The 18,331-nt window shown below is 46.3% G+C and overlaps 1 protein-coding gene across 2 annotated transcripts in view; it reads right to left on the bottom strand.

The window, feature by feature from the left end:
* The window catches only part of ppcdc (phosphopantothenoylcysteine decarboxylase), a 46,167-nt gene that overhangs the window by 5,858 nt on the left and 21,978 nt on the right, over positions 1 to 18,331 (bottom strand). For both annotated transcript variants that reach the window (XM_007909429.2, XM_007909439.2), the window contains one exon: positions 3,800 to 3,968. In XM_007909429.2, coding sequence (XP_007907620.1) covers positions 3,800 to 3,968 — 169 coding nt within the window. The remainder of the gene's footprint in view (positions 1 to 3,799; positions 3,969 to 18,331) is intronic.

The raw sequence follows: 18,331 nt of genomic DNA, 5'->3' as shown, positions 1-18,331 counted from the left end.
GCGTTATATAAGTGCAAGTTGTTGTTATTTAAGGGATTATTACCCCAGGAAAAGCGATCCGCCAATCGACCAACAAGCAGGTTCTTACTTACTGCTAGGTAGAGAGAGGTGGAATAAGGAAACTTGCCTAAGTTTTCGCACCTGACCGAGAAGCAAACCTAGGTCCTCTCCTTGCAAGGCGAATGCTGTAATCACCAAGCTACACAACTCAGTATTGTTAACTGTTGAGACTTGATAGCTTATCAGCTGCACATTTGGATTTGCATTGGACAAACCTCTTTTCCTTATTAAATATGCCATAACATTTGCATTGGAAAATGTTTGCATGTTCAGAGGCTGCTTTTCCTCACTTGGACCCACAAGAATAAGACTGTATTGTTAGGTACATAAATTCCCGTTAAAATTCACCTGTTAGTACAATGCTTTGATACATGCCAGTGACAATGTTTGTATTCTGACCGCAAGTCAGCCATTGCCCTTAAGAATACTGTGCCTATTCTATTCCTAACACCCATATGGGGTTGAATAATAATACAATAACAATAATCCTTGCACTGGGCGTTAGTGGAATTTTAAAAATGGATCTGATTTTCATTTCCGTTCTGAAATAAAATTAACACGTGAAGCCAACTACTATTATTAACATTTTAGAATAATTCATCATTAGAGCAAGTAGGGGCCTATTTTTAATGGCTGAAATTCTCAAGTGTCTCAATATTCTGCCAAATAAATGAATCAATAATGTCACAAGCACTTGGAGCCACCACACCTCAGCCCTCTGTTACGCTCTTGCAAAACTGCTCAGCCTCACCACCCATCTCACTGCTTTCAAGATCACTTGTGTATTTCTGTTAAGACCGAGAGATAATCTTATACATGAAAGGCAGATTATAAATACAAGTAGCTGCAGATAAACTGGAGGGAAAGTGAATCTAAGATAGCTCAACGTTGACAATTATCACGCGACTACCACTTTGACCACAGGGGAATAATACTCAGGTCAATTCATTCTCTCTTTCACTGACCCTTTGTGGTTGAGGACGTATCGTGTCCAGAAAGTACTGCATCATCTCGTAGCCCTGTGACCTCCACCGTACAGGAAGACAGTGGTATCAATGGGGACACCACCATCTCCACGTGCCCCTTCCAGGCACTCCCCATCATGACGGAGGCTTATATCAGCGTTCCTTCATCATCACTGGGTTACAACAACAATAATAATAATAAAAATCTTTGCATTTGATATAGCACCTTATCATTGCTGTACACAATTGGCTGCTGCGTTTCGCCCATAAATATATAGTCAATTCATTTGAAAGAGTGAATCAAAGACTTGAAAAGCACTATATCAAATGCAAGGATTATTATTTATTTATCATGTCTTTGAGATATCTCAAGGTGCTTCACAGAATATATGCTAAAGTGAATTGACTGTATACTTTCTGGATGAAAAGCGGAAGCCAATTGCGCACAGCAGTGTCCCATAAACAGTTGTGGATTGAGTGACTACATTATTACTATTTTTTTGAAGGGATTATTACCCACGGAAAAGCGATCTGCCAATTGTCTAACAATCAGTTTCCTATTTACTGCTAGGTAAACAGAGGCGTGAGGAGTGAGGAAACTTGCCTAAAGTTTAGCCCCACCTTGAATCAAACCCAGGTCTCTCACTTGCGAGGCAAGTGCTCTTATCATTAAGCTATAGGACTCCACAAGCCTGAAACTCCTCACCCAATACCATGGTGGGAGCGACATCACCACACAGACTGCACTACCACCCACTCAGGGCAATAATCACCGCCAACATCGCCCACACCCTCTGAGACAGAGTAAAAAAATAAATCTGTTGATGCTACAGAGAACTTTCTTGAAGTTCTAAGCAATTTAAACACTTTCAACATGATGGCTGCAGGCTTATCATAACTGAAAACACTAGAATTTAATGTGTCGAGCCTTCCTGCTAACCATCTGAAGTCTTTAATTGTAATTTCCTTAATAAATCTTTAAATTAATCTTTCTTACTTTATGTAAAAGCTAAGTAGAATGATAACTTATTTGAAGGTAACACAGTTAAGCTGACAGGATTTGAAAGCGCCCAGTTAGAAAACAATGTTTACTCCCTTTGTTCCTCTGAATTGTGTGGGCGTTTTGCTTCAAAAATATACAATCACTACACTTTGCAGTGAAGCACTTTGAGACGTGTCAATGACGTGATAAGGCGCTACATCAAATGCAAGGATTATTAGTATAATTCTTTTCTAGAAGCATCTATATTCCCAGCAGACTGAAGTTACCGTGGCATTAATCTTCACTATTCTTCAAATTACTGGAAAATCAGAAAGGTTTTGTGCGGGTTAAGAATTGCAAGTCAACACTCAGAATTGTAATTGGAAAATAAAAGCTCTGGTTCTTTCAAAAAGTTCCCCAAACATGATTGAAATCTTGTACAATGTTAGCTGATAAATAAAATATTTGGATTAATTGTGATGCGATTGAGATGTTCCAAATTTCAGTTGGTAGAGCTCTCGCCTTTGAATCAGCAGTTTCCAGGTCAAGTCCTATGTGGAGGATATGGTCAAGCTGACACCCCAGTACAAAGTACGAGTGGGCTGCATCGTTGGAGGTGCCGTCCTTCAAATGTGACTTCAAACTAAGGCCTTACCTGCATATTCAGGTGGATGTTAAAGAGCTCATGTCACTATCTGCATCCTTCATAATGTTAATAATAATAATAATCCTTGCATTTGCTAAGTTTAGCCTGCAGTCCTCTTAATTTTTTTGCTTCTTTCCTTTTTCCAAATCTCCTTTCTTTTGCTTCTCTGCCTCCTGGCTATTTGAAGAGGGAAGGGAGTTTCCACTGGTATTCTGCCCAAAACCTTCAATTATTAATTGGATGTATCTGGGTCACTGCTGTGCACAAATTGGCTGTGATGTTCACCTAACAAATACAATCAATTTGTTGTGAAGTGTCTTGCGGCACTTAATGAGATAACAGTATAAAAAACACAGGGGTTATTATTATTATGGATTTTTGAATTTCGAACATCTGAAATCTGAATTTAGATCTTAACACCTTAACAGGTTGCATTGGAAACAGCTGGGCCAGGCTTGTCTTATCTGTCAGCTGATGTTGTGCAAGATTTCAACTGCGTGCGGGTGACTTTTTTAAAGAATTTTGATTTTCAAATTGTAAATGGCAGTTTTTGTTATTCTTAATACTCCGAGGGCTGAAAATGGCATTTGCGAATCTTAATGCAGGAGAAGGCAGCCGGAATGTCACCTCCGAGAAACGAAACTGTGGGATAGACTTTGTACCAATACATACAACAATAATAATCCTTGCATTTGATACAGCGCTTTATCACGTCTTCGAGATGTCTCAAAGCGCTTCACAGGATATAGTGTAAGGTGAATTGACTATATATTTTGTTGGCGAAACGTGGCAGCCAATCGCGCACAGCAGCGTCCTACAAACAGTCGTGGATTGAAGTGACCGATTTATTTTTATTTATTTTGAATGAATTATTACCATCGGAAAAGCGATCCGCCAACTGACTAACAACTGAGTTCCTACTTACTGCTAGGTAAACAGAGATGTGTGGAGTAAGGAAACTTGCCCAACGTATCGCCCTGCCGGGAATCAAACCCAGGTCTTCTGTGAGGTAAGGGCTCTAACCAGTGAGCTACAGGACCATATTATGATGATGAAATGGGATGCCTTAGGATGTCCAGCGTCCTGGAACTTCCTCTCGACATAAAAAGCACTATAGAAATGTAATTTGTTGTTGTTATCACCAACCTTCATCTCCACACGCTAGTTTCTTTGCAATGCACGGGATTTCAATATAACCAAAGCATTTCAGTGTTTCAATCTGCGTTGCTGTAATGGGATGCTCCCACATTGCTGTATTCATGGCCGGGCAGAACAGCAGTGGCCTCTTCATATCCCAGGCTCGGACAACGCAAGTCTGTGATGGAGAGGGGGTGGGGGGGAGAAACGGAAAGAATTAATGACACTGCAGGCTTGACTTATTACGAAGGTTGCAGATCAGTGAAATCTGCTCATTTGATGCTATCAGAAACAATACAATTTACACTTATATAGCATCATGTTGGGAGGACATCTCCATGCACTTCACAAGTGCTGGACGGGCACCGAGCTGGGAGTGGAAGCCAAGCAGGGTGGGGAGAGGAAAGATGACAAAAGTATGTTTTGAAATGTGCCTTGAAAAAGAGGAGAGCAATTTGGAGCGACTCTTGGATGGTGAAAGATACAAACGTCTTGACTTGCCTGTAGGGAACATACAAGTGTTACCATTTAATTCTACTATGTTTTCCTCCCTGTAAAGCATTTTGTGTAGAGCTGGAGAGTCCAGCAAGCACAACGCTGATGTAGTGAAGTCAAGATCATTCTGTGTTTAACCCAGTCAAAGAGTCTAGAATAATGGACAAGCGCTCCCCTCCGCAGATGGAAGGTGAACAGACAGTTCCGATTTAATGACTTGAGAGCAGTGAATTTGTGGAATAGGCGACCCAGGGAGCCAGTACAGATTGTGAAGGAAGATAGGGAAGCAAATTCCAAAGAAATTAGACAGCTGTTTGGCAAATGGAGGTCCGAGACAGAGTAGCGCACAACTTGTTTTTGAGACTTTGGGATCAGCCAAATGGACAAGAAAGGTCTTTTCATTCCAATGCTCTTCAGGCTGCAATGTGCAACATAGATTAGCTGTCAAAGCCAATGGTGTCAAAGCCAGCCGACTGCACTTGATTCTGATTGATAAAGATTCATGTTATCTATTCAGTGAGACACCCAAAAACACAAGAGAAAATGCTCCTATCACACAGCAAATAGATGCGAAATGGGTCTATGAGCGATGCTTATCAACTCTTTCAGCAATAGATACCAAGTAATCCTTGACACACGCAATGCTGGGCGAAGCAGATACATGCTTTGGTTTAGATAACAATGGTGTATAGAAATTCAGTGTTTTGAAGTGCAACTATGGTCTTGTGGACAAATTACTGCTCTGATACCCAATACTGTTATTACTATCCATTAGTGTAACACTGGGCTCTTGTTTTGGCAGAATTTTTCTATCTTCAGTCATCGTCTTCAAGGGAGAAATCAACCGATTTAAAATATTCTTGTTTAATTAACCTTCGATAACCTCGGTTTCAGCCTGGCTCAGGAAGTAGGACTCTTGCTTCTGGCTCAGATGTTGTGGGCTCAGGCTACATGTCTGGACTTTGAACTCACAGTCCAGGCTGACACTCCATGCTAGGGTGTGTTGCATTGGGAGATGTCATGCTTTGGACGAGTCATAAGCTGCAGAATATTGGTCAAGAGCGAACCTCCACAATCATGCTCCCAGCACTATTCTAATCGTGCATATATGAATACGATTTAAATAGCTTGATCAAGTGCTCAACAATCCTCATTAATCACATGCAGCTTATCATCCCTCTGCTCTGTGGCACAAGCCCAGTCCGTCTCCTAGAACATTTTGCAAATTCACTACAACCAGTTTTCGAAATGGTAAACGTAGAAATCTACAGCGTAGAAGGAGGGCATTCAGCCCATCGAGTCTATATCAGCTCACAGACAGATCACTTCAGCTTATCTCCAATAGCAACATCTGGCCTAACGGTCCACCGACAAATCTGGCTGGACCTCCTCAAAATTTACCGCTCCACTCTAGCCTCGGCCAAGTCGTCCTTCTACTCCAGGATAATCCTGGAGGCGAAGAACAACCCCAGGCTACTGTTTTCCACCACAACCCGACTCCTCCGTCCCCCCCGCCACCCCGCGCAGGTCATCTCCTCCAACCTTCACTGCGAGGAGATGCTGGATTTCCTTGAATCCAAGATCAAGGGAATCCGCTCCGCGGTCACTTCCCCTCCAACTTCCACCCACCACCCACCCCTTCCCTCCCACACTCCGACTCCTACCCATCCTCCCCTACACACCTTCGTACCCGTTTCCCCACCCTCTGTCACTGAACTCATCCTATCCCTAAAACCAACCACCTGCTCCCTTGACCCCATCCCCACTCCACTCCTTATCTCCCAGCTCCACTTTCTTGCCCCACATATCACTGACATCATCAACCTGTCCCTCTCCTCTGGCTCTGTCCCCATTCCATTAAAAACTGCCATCATCACGCCCACCCTGAAAAAACCCTCCCTTGATGCGTCGCAGCTATCAAGCTACCGGCCCATCTCCAACCTCCCCTTTCTCTCCAAGGTCTTGGAAAGAGTTGTCGCCTCCCAACTGCGCTCTTTCCTTTCCACCCATTCTCTTTTTGAACCCTTCAGTCAGGTTTCCGTGCTGCCCATAGCACAGAAACTGCCCTGGTCAAGGTCACCAATGATATCCTGACCATCTGTGACCAGGGCTCCCTCTGTCTCCTCGTCCTCCTCGACCTATCGGCAGCATTCGATACGGTCGACCACGCTATCCTACTCCACCGCTTGTCCTCCCACCTCAACCTTCAAGGCACTGTCCTTGAATGGTTTAGGTCGTACCTTTCTCACCGTCTTCACTTTGTCTCGACGAATGGCTTCTCCTCCACCCCCCGCACTGTCTCATGTGGTGTCCCTCAGGGCTCTGTCCTCGGTCCCCTCCTCTTCACCCTCTATATGCTCCCCCTCGGTGACATCATCCGCAGACATGGAGTTAACTTCCACATGTATGCGGATGACACCCAACTCTACCTTTCCTCCTCTACTCTCAACTCCACGACCACCGATGTCCTGACAGCCTGCCTGTCCGACATCGAGTCCTGGACGAGAGACAACTTTCTTCAGCTCAACGTGCGAAAAACCGAGGCCCTCCTGATTGGCTCACGTCAGCGCCTCCGCACCTCAGGCGCTGACACCATCAGCATCCAAGGCTGCACTCTCCACCTCTCAAAGCCAGTCAGGAACCTCGGCGTTTTGTTCGACCCTGAGCTGTCCTTTCTCCCTCACATCCGCACCACAACTGGCACCGCCTTCCATCACCTCCGGAACATCGCCAGACTACGGCACTACCTCACCCCTCACGCTGCTGAAACCCTGGTCCACGCCTTTGTCACCTCAAGGCTGGACTATGGGAACTCTCTCCTCGCCGGCCTTCCCGCCACCTCCCTCCACACTGCAGGTCATTCAGAACTCTGCAGCTCGTGTACTGTCCCGCACCAGGCTTCGGGACCACATCACTCCCACCCTCGCTCGCCTCCACTGGCTCCCCATCCCCCAGAGGATTGATTTCAAGATCCTCATCCTCACCTACAAGGCCATTCACGGCCTTGCTCCCTCCTACCTCTCCAACCTACTATCCCCCTACCTACCTGCCCGTACCCTCCGTTCCTCTGGCTCCGGTCTGCTCCACGTCCCCCGCCCCAACCGCCCTACCATCGGTGGTCGGGCCTTCAGCCTCTCAGCCCCCAGGCTCTGGAACTCCATCCCCCAGTGCCTTCGCCTTGCTTCCTCCCTTTCCTCCTTCAAGGCCGGTCTCAAAACCTTTCTCTTTGACCGTGCCTTCAGCTCCCCTCTCGACTCTCTTCCCCCTCCTCGCTCCCTCCCTTCCCTCCCCTCACCCTGACCATTTCCCCCCTCCTTGCTCCCTCCCTCCCCTCACCCTGACCATTTCCCCCCTGCTCGGGTCATGACCCAACTGTACAGCGCCTTGGGACGTCCTCCTGACGTGAAAGGCGCTTTATAAATGGAATCTTGTTGTTGTTGTTGTAGAAACCTACAAAAACAACTTGTATTTATATATCGCCTTTCACGCAGGGTAAAATCTTGGCGCGCTTAAGTTAGAATCTGTGAAAACAATCTCCTTGTATTTCTGTACCTCTGATAGCAAATAACAATAATGTAGCGCTTTTCACATCGGGAGAATGACCCAATCGCTTCATAGGATGTACTGTTAAGTGCAATGACTGTATGTATTTAGTGGCCTAATGCATCCTTGTTTGCACATCCTTGTTTGCAGAAATAAAAGCATCACTTATAAGGAGCAGGAAAATGATATGAAATCTAGGTCTCTGAGATTTCCTGGATTCTTTCAGAATAAGATATAATAGAATAAGAGAAATACTTTTTTTTGGGTACCTAGTGAAAATCCAACAAATGCTTTTAAGAGTATCTAAAATTAGATTAGGAGTTCCACCTACCTGAGGAAACCTGTGAAAAATACCATATTTATACCACCTATCTGTGGAAATGTGCCTCTGCCTGGAATGGAATGTGCACGCTCTCCTTGGGTACCTAATTCTGGAGAATATTCGATGCAGGTGGACAAGAGCTTGAGGGCCTCAGAGGTAACTGCTAGAATTTAACTAGTTAAAACTGCATTGTAGATGATGGACGAGATGGGCTATAGACTGGTCAGCCATGATTCCTGCTCCTGATGTGCGCCTTAAAAGTGATTTTGTCGCAAAAATACACTTTACAGTATATCCTGTGATGCGTTTTGAGATATCTTGACGATGTGATAAGGTGCTATCTCAAATTCAATGATTATTATTCAGTACGTATATGTAGACAGGATTGAGGTGAATTCCGTCCTCCGTCCTCCGTCCCCCCCGCCACCCCGCGCAGGTCATCTCCTCCAACCTTCACTGCGAGGAGATGCTGGATTTCCTTGAATCCAAGATCAAGGGAATCCGCTCCGCGGTCACTTCCCCTCCAACTTCCACCCACCACCCACCCCTTCCCTCCCACACTCCGACTCCTACCCATCCTCCCCTACACACCTTCGTACCCGTTTCCCCACCCTCTGTCACTGAACTCATCCTATCCCTAAAACCAACCACCTGCTCCCTTGACCCCATCCCCACTCCACTCCTTATCTCCCAGCTCCACTTTCTTGCCCCACATATCACTGACATCATCAACCTGTCCCTCTCCTCTGGCTCTGTCCCCATTCCATTAAAAACTGCCATCATCACGCCCACCCTGAAAAAACCCTCCCTTGATGCGTCGCAGCTATCAAGCTACCGGCCCATCTCCAACCTCCCCTTTCTCTCCAAGGTCTTGGAAAGAGTTGTCGCCTCCCAACTGCGCTCTTTCCTTTCCACCCATTCTCTTTTTGAACCCCTTCAGTCAGGTTTCCGTGCTGCCCATAGCACAGAAACTGCCCTGGTCAAGGTCACCAATGATATCCTGACCATCTGTGACCAGGGCTCCCTCTGTCTCCTCGTCCTCCTCGACCTATCGGCAGCATTCGATACGGTCGACCACGCTATCCTACTCCACCGCTTGTCCTCCCACCTCAACCTTCAAGGCACTGTCCTTGAATGGTTTAGGTCGTACCTTTCTCACCGTCTTCACTTTGTCTCGACGAATGGCTTCTCCTCCACCCCCGCCACTGTCTCATGTGGTGTCCCTCAGGGCTCTGTCCTCGGTCCCCTCCTCTTCACCCTCTATATGCTCCCCCTCGGTGACATCATCCGCAGACATGGAGTTAACTTCCACATGTATGCGGATGACACCCAACTCTACCTTTCCTCCTCTACTCTCAACTCCACGACCACCGATGTCCTGACAGCTGCCTGTCCGACATCGAGTCCTGGACGAGAGACAACTTTCTTCAGCTCAACGTGCGAAAAACCGAGGCCCTCCTGATTGGCTCACGTCAGCGCCTCCGCACCTCAGGCGCTGACACCATCAGCATCCAAGGCTGCACTCTCCACCTCTCAAAGCCAGTCAGGAACCTCGGCGTTTTGTTCGACCCTGAGCTGTCCTTTCTCCCTCACATCCGCACCACAACTGGCACCGCCTTCCATCACCTCCGGAACATCGCCAGACTACGGCACTACCTCACCCCTCACGCTGCTGAAACCCTGGTCCACGCCTTTGTCACCTCAAGGCTGGACTATGGGAACTCTCTCCTCGCCGGCCTTCCCGCCACCTCCCTCCACACTGCAGGTCATTCAGAACTCTGCAGCTCGTGTACTGTCCCGCACCAGGCTTCGGGACCACATCACTCCCACCCTCGCTCGCCTCCACTGGCTCCCCATCCCCCAGAGGATTGATTTCAAGATCCTCATCCTCACCTACAAGGCCATTCACGGCCTTGCTCCCTCCTACCTCTCCAACCTACTATCCCCCTACCTACCTGCCCGTACCCTCCGTTCCTCTGGCTCCGGACTGCTCCACGTCCCCCGCCCCAACCGCCTTCAGCCTCTCAGCCCCGAGGCTCTGGAACTCCATCCCCCAGTGCCTTCGCCGCCTCCTCCCTTTCCTCCTTCAAGGCCGGTCTCAAAACCTTTCTCTTTGACCGTGCCTTCAGCTCCCCTCTCGACTCTCTTCCCCCTCCTCGCTCCCTCCCTTCCCTCCCCTCACCCTGACCATTTCCCCCCTCCTCGCTCCCTCCCTCCCTTCCCTCCCCTCACCCTGACCATTTCCCCCCTGCTCGGGTCATGACCCAACTGTGCAGCGCCTTGGGACGTCCTCCTGACGTGAAAGGCGCTTTATAAATGGAATCTTGTTGTTGTTGAATTGTAATGCTACCTCTACTTCCCTCCCTTCCTGACAGTCATGGTGTATGTTGACATGTGAATAGGAACTTGGCACCTGTGGAAAACCAAATCAAAGTTTCAGAAGAGGAGAAAGAAGATAGGCAATTGAGCTGGTAGTTTGGCACTTCCCAAAAATGATCAGTAGAAGACCGACAAGGGAAAACAATTGCACAGAACACAGAAGAAAATTGTGGCTAAGCATTATGTTTATCAGATCCTTGGAATTATGCAAATTCGTTCAGTACTTATTTCAATACAATGGAAATAAGCAGAAAACCAGGTGACCTATTGCACCAACAGCAAAGAGAAGCTTCTAATATTTCGAACAGCTCTTTGGCATAGTCACTGCACCCATTCTTGGGCCATTTACATTAAATCAACCGCAGGACAGATCATGGATGGCAATGCATGTGGTGTTTAAAAGTCAGTTGAGGGTCGAACCAGGGTTCCGTACTGGCTCAGTGAGTTGGAGAGTGCATCCATGAATAGTGATGCTATCAACGCCTGAGCTGAGGAGGCACTGGCAGGAGCCAAACAGGAAGGCCAGTTATTATTCAACTGGAGAAAATTGGCTCTCATCCATCAGGACAACAGAGGTCCTGGAATAGAGCGTGGAGGCATAGAGATAGAGTTGGGTGTTGTCCGCATTCAAACTCTTTTCAAATAGTGCCATGGGAATCTTTAACGTCCACCTGAACTGGGGCCTCAATTCAATGTCTCATCTGAACGACGGCACCCATGACACTGCAGCACACCTGCAGGACTACCCTGGATTGTGAGTTTAGTTTAAATTAGTTCCAAATAATAGATGGCTTTGAGCTACAAAGTGACTCATGGAATCATAGAATTATACAGCATAGAAGGAGGCCATTCGATCCACCACGTCTGTGCTGGCTCTTTGAAAAGAGCCGTACAAACCAATCCCACACCCGCTCTCTCCCAACAGTCCTGCAAACCTGTCCTCCCCAAGCAGGACAACAACAACAACAAGATTACATTTGTATAGCGCCTTTCACGTAGGGAAGACGTTCCAAGGAGCTGGGCAGTATACAGCATTTCAGACCTGAGGTCAGGAGGGGAGGGGAAGGGGGGTGACTGATGGCATCGTGGAAGAGGAGGGTTTTGAGGCGGGACTTGAAGGAGGCTAAGGAAGGGGCGAGGCGGAGTGATTGGGGGATGGAATTCCAGAGGTTGGGGGCAGAGTGGCTGAAGGCTCTCCCACCAATGGTGGGGCGGGTGGGTCGGGGGGTGGAGAGGCCGGAGCAGGCTGAGCAGAGGGAGCAGGTGGGTTGGTAGGGGGTTAGGAGGTCGCAGATGTAGGCGAGGCCATAGAGGGCTTTGTAGGTGAGGACCAGGATTTTGAACTGAAGGATAGGAAGCCAATGGAGTTGGGCGAGAATTGGGGCGATGGGGTCACGGAGTTTGGTGCGGGAGAGGACACGAGCTGCAGTGATCTGGATTTTCTGCAGCCTTCATCACCTCCAGGCTTGACTATGCAAATGCCCTGCTTCTCGGCCTTCACAATTCCTCCATCCACAGGCTGCAGAGTTTCAGCGGCCTGAGGAGTGAGGTAGTGGCAAAGTCGGGCGATGTTACAGTGGTGAAGGAAGGCAGAGCGGGTCATGGCTTGGATGTGGGGAAGAAAAGATAGTTGAGGGTCCAGGACAATGAATGGAACATTCAGTTCCATGTTGATTTACACGTGCTAAAGTTACACGCTTGTTTAATATTGTTTGGAGTCCTGTAGCTCAGTGGTTAGAGCACTCGCTTTGCAAGCGAGAGACCTGAGTTCAATTCCAGGCAGAGGGCGAAACCTTGGGCAAGTTTCCTTACTCCACACAGAGCCTAATAATAATCCCTCCAAAACCAAAAAACAATAATAAATTGGTCATTTTCAATGTCAAGTGTTTCATGAGGGGGAACGTCTCAGAGAGCTTAACAGTGGCTGCCTAACTCCACAGTACCCCAACACACAGTCAAATACGTCAAGTGCGCCCTTGCGCACGAATGTCAAGAATATGGAAAGGCCATTGACCTGACTTGACAACTCAGGGGTCAACTTCCAATCTCTGACAAACTAACCTCAGATTCCACGGCTTGAATCAAATAAACGTTAAAAAATAATAATCTGGTCACTGAATTCACGACTGTTTGTAGGACATTGCTGTGCACAATTGGCTGCCGCGTTCGCCCACAAATATACAGTCAATTCACTTTACAGTGTGTTCTGTGAAGCGCTTTGGGACGACTCCCGACGTGAAAGCGCTATATCAAATGCAAGGATTATTATTATTATTAATATGATCTAATATGATTTTCTCTGTCAATCACCTGCCAGAAAATCCAGTCTGAACAGCTCAATAATTGTAGATTATTATGTTGCTTGTTATCAAGTATTGAAGGACTTTGCAACATTTCAAGTATCTGACAGAGTAATTAGTCATAGTTTGTTATAATTTATTATGTTCCTATTCAATTAATATCCATCTTTCACTTCTCAGGTCATAAAACCAACTAACTGCCTTTGGTTTGTAACGAAATATGAAGAGAGAATTTTCATCAGACCATTAACTGCACATGCCACAGGCGATGACAGACAGGCAATACTTCATCTGAGCGTTCTAGGATCTCTAGCTGCCTAACTCCACAGTACCCCAACACACAGCACAGTTGGCATCCCCAAGCCTTCGCTCTTGCCAACCTGTACTCTCCAAAATTAGTTAAGCAGTGTGCATGCCTCCAGGGAGAGAGATGCCCTGAATCTGTCCTTCAATATCTTAAGTAGTCAAGCTGTACTGCACAGGAGAGTGGAAAACTACTTTTACGTCCTGAAACTTTGGAACTCGCCTTGCCTATTTTCAGATCACGCCTGAAGACTTTCCTCTTCAACTGTGCTTATGGTCACACACACCCTCCCTCTAGCTCGGTGTCGGTCTCCGCCACTGTTAAGCTCTCTGAGACGTTACCCCTCATGAAAGGTGCTATATAAATGCAACTTGCTGTTGTTTCCATGAAGATGAGTATCCCTCAAGCCCTTAAGTGGATCCAAGAGCCACTATTCATGCCATTGACAAATATAGACCCTAAACCCTATGATGCAAATGTTTGACGGTTGCTTAAGACAGAGGATCTACTCCAGGCCCTCTGGGGACCTTCAGCGTTTCAGTTGAGGACCTAACCATTGGACAGTGAAGAAGTTGAACTGACAGATATCTCGGAGAACCAAAATAAAATGGTCCAGAAAGGGGCTCTTCAGCAGCACTTGCACTGTCTCCATCTATACAGGATGAGTAAAGACATTTTATTTTTATAGTGCTTTATCCTTTTGAAACATTTCAAAGAATGTCATATTTCAAAATATTTGGTTTGGAAGATACAGCACGTAGATCATCACAGATCATCAGTCAAAGACGGATTAGGAAAACTACATTCTTGATAAATCGCATCCTGTTCTTTTGCCCACTGATCTTCAAATGGTCGGAAACTCCAAGGAAGTTTCTTAATGACTTTAAGAAACACATATCAAAGCATTTGGGTGTTGAACTACTGACCTCGCAATCAAGTGTGGTTTTAGAAGGACAAGCAAACGGAATCGTTATTCTCTCATTCTCATGGGGAGAGCACAGGGTAACAATCCAGATGAGAACTACATTATTTGACTTTCAATTAGTTCAGTCAAATGGATACAATTGGCAGCCAAAAACAGCCTGCAATCCGCAACCATTTGAATGCAGCTGCTCATTATATTCAATCAAGCAAAGATAAGATGTCAGCTGAAGTTACAAACTGCTTTTATATCCCACACAAGTTTAAGCTTTATCTCCACCCTGTGCACAGGACACAGCGCTTTATGAGATCATGGTTTGGCCTGATAAAGTGACTTTCAAAGTTTTACCATTAACAGAAATCATAATGAAAAGTAAAGGAAGCACCTTCATGAATAACGTTGGATGTCTTGAATCTACTTAGGACACCTTTTATCTTGCCAGTCGCTAACCTAATGCTATAACTTGAGCAGTTTTATTTAGCACCTGGTTTCCTATTCAGACACAACTTCTGGAGAATGCACTCAATGTTAGTACAGCTCACTCTTTGCAACCCTTAGAAGGATGCTTTGCTTTGTACCATGGATCCTGGGATCATCTGGAGCAGGTTCCCGGGGGCGGGAGAAAGAGGGTGCGGATGTGTGCTGAGGTAGACAACGGCTGTGTGCCTCCCAACAGACGTGGGTTTAGTGGGCCTGACCCAGCGTTCCGGCTGCTCCCAACAGCCAGGCCCTGTGACGGCACTGCCCGTAACAGCCAAACCCCACCATAACCTAACCACGCTGCAACCCGGAATTCCACTTTTGTACAGCGAGGAGGTAGGCTCACTCCTCCCACCGACGGGTTAGACGGGTGGGTAATGTACCCACATGGTCTGCAGTTGTTTGGTGTTGCGATTTCCTGGATTGTTTGTGCAGTTGTTTTGGCAGTTGCGATTTGTGCTCCTTTTTGGGCAGAGCCGTGGGATAGCACCGAGGGGCTTTGTGAAGCAGAACTGGTGCTTCTGACACTCATACTCTTATTGTAACTGTACTTATTGTAACTGTTCTACTTGTTGCTCATATTCTGGCGGCAGATGGGATATTCAGTACTTTATGTTGCCTTGGAGAACTGTGGGGAGGTGCAATGTTTTCTTATCCTTGGCTTAGGGAGGTTCACTGTGACGAGGTTTGGGAACCTCAGCTCTAGTGGGAATGAGGATATCAAGCAGGAACACTCACCAACTGAACTCAAGACTGCGTGGCAGGCACAAGTGAACTCTCTGGTTCACCAATTCATCCATTTTTTTTAAGTCAACAATACTAGTGCTCGATTGCTCATTGCTTTAAAAGTCTATTTGAAGTCTGACAAATCAATTTGTCAGTTAACAGAGCCATAAATTCTCAAGTGTCCCCATCTCTCTCTCTCTCTCCCCCTATTTCCTGCATCTTCACAGTTGCGATTACTGCATCTGTTGATTTCTTTTAATGAAAAAGCTGTCGTGTTCCAATCTTATTGAAGTATCTTGCTTGAGCAACTTTAATCTCTTCAAAACTAGAGAGTCCAGATGGCAAGTCTGGTGTAATGTCTTGTAATGTTGTTTTTCCTTTTGTTTTTCAGCAGATCCTGGGCAATCTTCAATGTTTACATGTTCTAACTGCATCGCTATCAATGGAGCTTTTATGGTCCAGCTGGAGGTTTTGTATATTCCACTCTTATTTCAAGTAAAGCCCATTTGTGATGCACCTTTAGCATCAAAATCACTCTTCACATGAATCTAGGCCGATTCAATGTTAAGCTCTGCTTCTGAAAATTCAGTGAATTCTAACAAATTGATTCAACAAGTGAATTGTAAATGCTCTAGCGGTCTCCGCTGGCTGAATGCTGGAAATGCAGTGTTACAGTTGGTACAATCTCCTAACTGTTCAGACAGACGCTACAACCTCACACTAATTATCCTAATTCTACCAGCATCCCTCCCACGGAGACAATAAACTTTATTACATCAGATCTGTGATGCATTCGACCCTAATACAGTGCACAAATTAATTACCTAGACTGTACAGCACTGAAACAGATCATCAACTCTGTGCTGGTGTTTAACCTCCACGTGAGTCTGTTCCCGAAACCTCTCTATTCCCTTCTCCCTCATGTATGCAAATGTAGATTTCTGCTGGTGAAATGGTGAAAGTTTGCAGTAAAACATACAGAGCTGCAGATTGACTCAGTTGCCTCAAGTTGGAAGAAAAGGGTTAAGAGAGATACAGGTACTTGCAAACAATTTCAGCTCAACAAATAGGTGCTGCACTGGGAATGGGGGTTTACAAGAGTTATCTCACACAAAAATTAAAACTATGTCGTCAACATTTGACAGGCAGTGTATAAAACTTTATGGGAACTTCATTAAGGTAAAAATCATGGTTAAAATCCTATGACTAAACAATGATTCTCAAGTTGGACTTTGGGCTTTGAGAGTCATTCTGTCGCTGAGGAATTGTAATCCCCCTGCCCGCCCTCCTACAAGGAGAAACGTTAAATCATTTGCAAGCGTGAACAAAAACATTGTACTTCCCACTCAAAGTGGATGTATTAATGGTTCGGAAAGGGCGGGTGAGAAGAGAGTGTGACGAAAGGGAAATAAATAGGAAAACATTTAAATCTAATGGCTTTGCAAGCAGACACCAATGGGTTTCCCCCCACTCCTCGATGAGCATTCTGTATCCGTCAAAGGCCTCAGGTTAAAAACAGAAAGAATAATTTACTTAAACAGAACCTCGGTGTTCTGTTTGACCCTGAGCTGTCCTTTCTTCCTCATATCCGCGCCACAACTGGCACCGCCTTCCATCACCTCCAGAACATCGCCAGACTACGCCATTACCTCACCCCTCACGCTGCTGAAACTCTGGTCCACGCCTTTATCACCTCAAGGCTGGACTATGGGAACTCTCTCCTCGCCGGCCTTCCCGGCCCTCCCTCCACAACTGCAGGTCATTCAGAACTCTGCAGCTCGTGTACTGTCCCGCACCAGGCTTCGCCACCACATCACTCCCACCCTCGCTCGCCCCATCCCCCAGAGGATCGAATTCAAGATCCTCAACCTCACCTACAAGGCCATTCACGGCCTCGCTCCCTCCTACCTCTCCGACATACTATCCCCCTACTTACCTGCCCGTACCCTCCGTTCCTCTGGCTCCGGTCTGCTCCACACCTCCCTCCCCAACCGCCCTACCATCGGTGATCAGGCTTTCAGCCTCTCAGCCCCGAGGCTCTGGAACTCCATCCCCCAGTGCCTTCACCGCTTCCTCCCTTTCCTCCTTCAAGGCCGGTCTCAAGACCTTCCTCTTCGACAGTGTCTTCAGCTCCCCTCTCGATTCTCTACCCCCTCCTCGCTCCCTCCCTTCCCTCCCCTCAACCTGACCATTCCCCCCCTGCTCGGTCCAGTATCTTCAGGTTACTCCCTAATTTGGCCACACCACGGAATGACTGAAAAGTACAACACAGTAAATGGTATTCGGCCCATTTTATTGTGTCAGTGTCTATCTTAGTCAGTTGGTTCTGAATGTGTTCCTGGTATTATAGCATGGGAAAATATCAAGAACAAAAGTGCAGGTTTAAAGTGGTTAAATTACGTCAACAAATTGCTGAAATTATGTTTGGATTTGTCATCTCAGTGCATCACTGTGCAGTTAAATGGAAACTACCATTCTTACTAATCAAAGCATTTAAAATGATTCACTACTAAAATGTGCCCTTATGTTCCCACAGACGAAAATCTTTACCTAGAATTTTGAAAAGCAACTTGTGGTATAAGCTGCACATAGCATAGCTGCACATAGCTTAAGATGACCCCTCACCTCACCCTCTCTCGGTCACCATTATGTGAACTTCCCAACCGAGTATGAGGGACTATTCAAAATAATGGGGAGAACCTTAGCAAAAGCACACACAGAAGTGGGCATTTGAGCATGCTTTAATCTCCTCCTACGCCAAAACTAATGGTCAGCGGTGTTCAGACAGATATAAGAAATTACGTGCAAAAGAAAGATGGGAACAGAACTGCAGTAGAAAAATTAGGGGAGAGGTTAGGAAAAATTTATAACCATAACAATCCTTCCATTACATATAGCACCTTTTCATGTCGGGAAGACCCCTCAAAGTATTTCACAGGGTTATATTGTAAAATGGAGTAACTATTTTGTAGGCAAATTTCTTCACTCACAAAGGTGCTGTTTCATACACAGCTCAAATTGAGTTGCTTTTAATTCTACACAGTTTGTTGCCACACTGTAACTTGGGAGC

This window comes from Callorhinchus milii, unplaced genomic scaffold (genome assembly GCF_018977255.1).
Source record: "Callorhinchus milii isolate IMCB2004 unplaced genomic scaffold, IMCB_Cmil_1.0 Scaffold22, whole genome shotgun sequence".
Lineage (NCBI taxonomy): Eukaryota > Metazoa > Chordata > Chondrichthyes > Chimaeriformes > Callorhinchidae > Callorhinchus > Callorhinchus milii.
The sequence above is the reverse complement of the archived record's forward strand: the minus strand, read 5'-3'. Positions and strand labels throughout refer to the sequence as shown.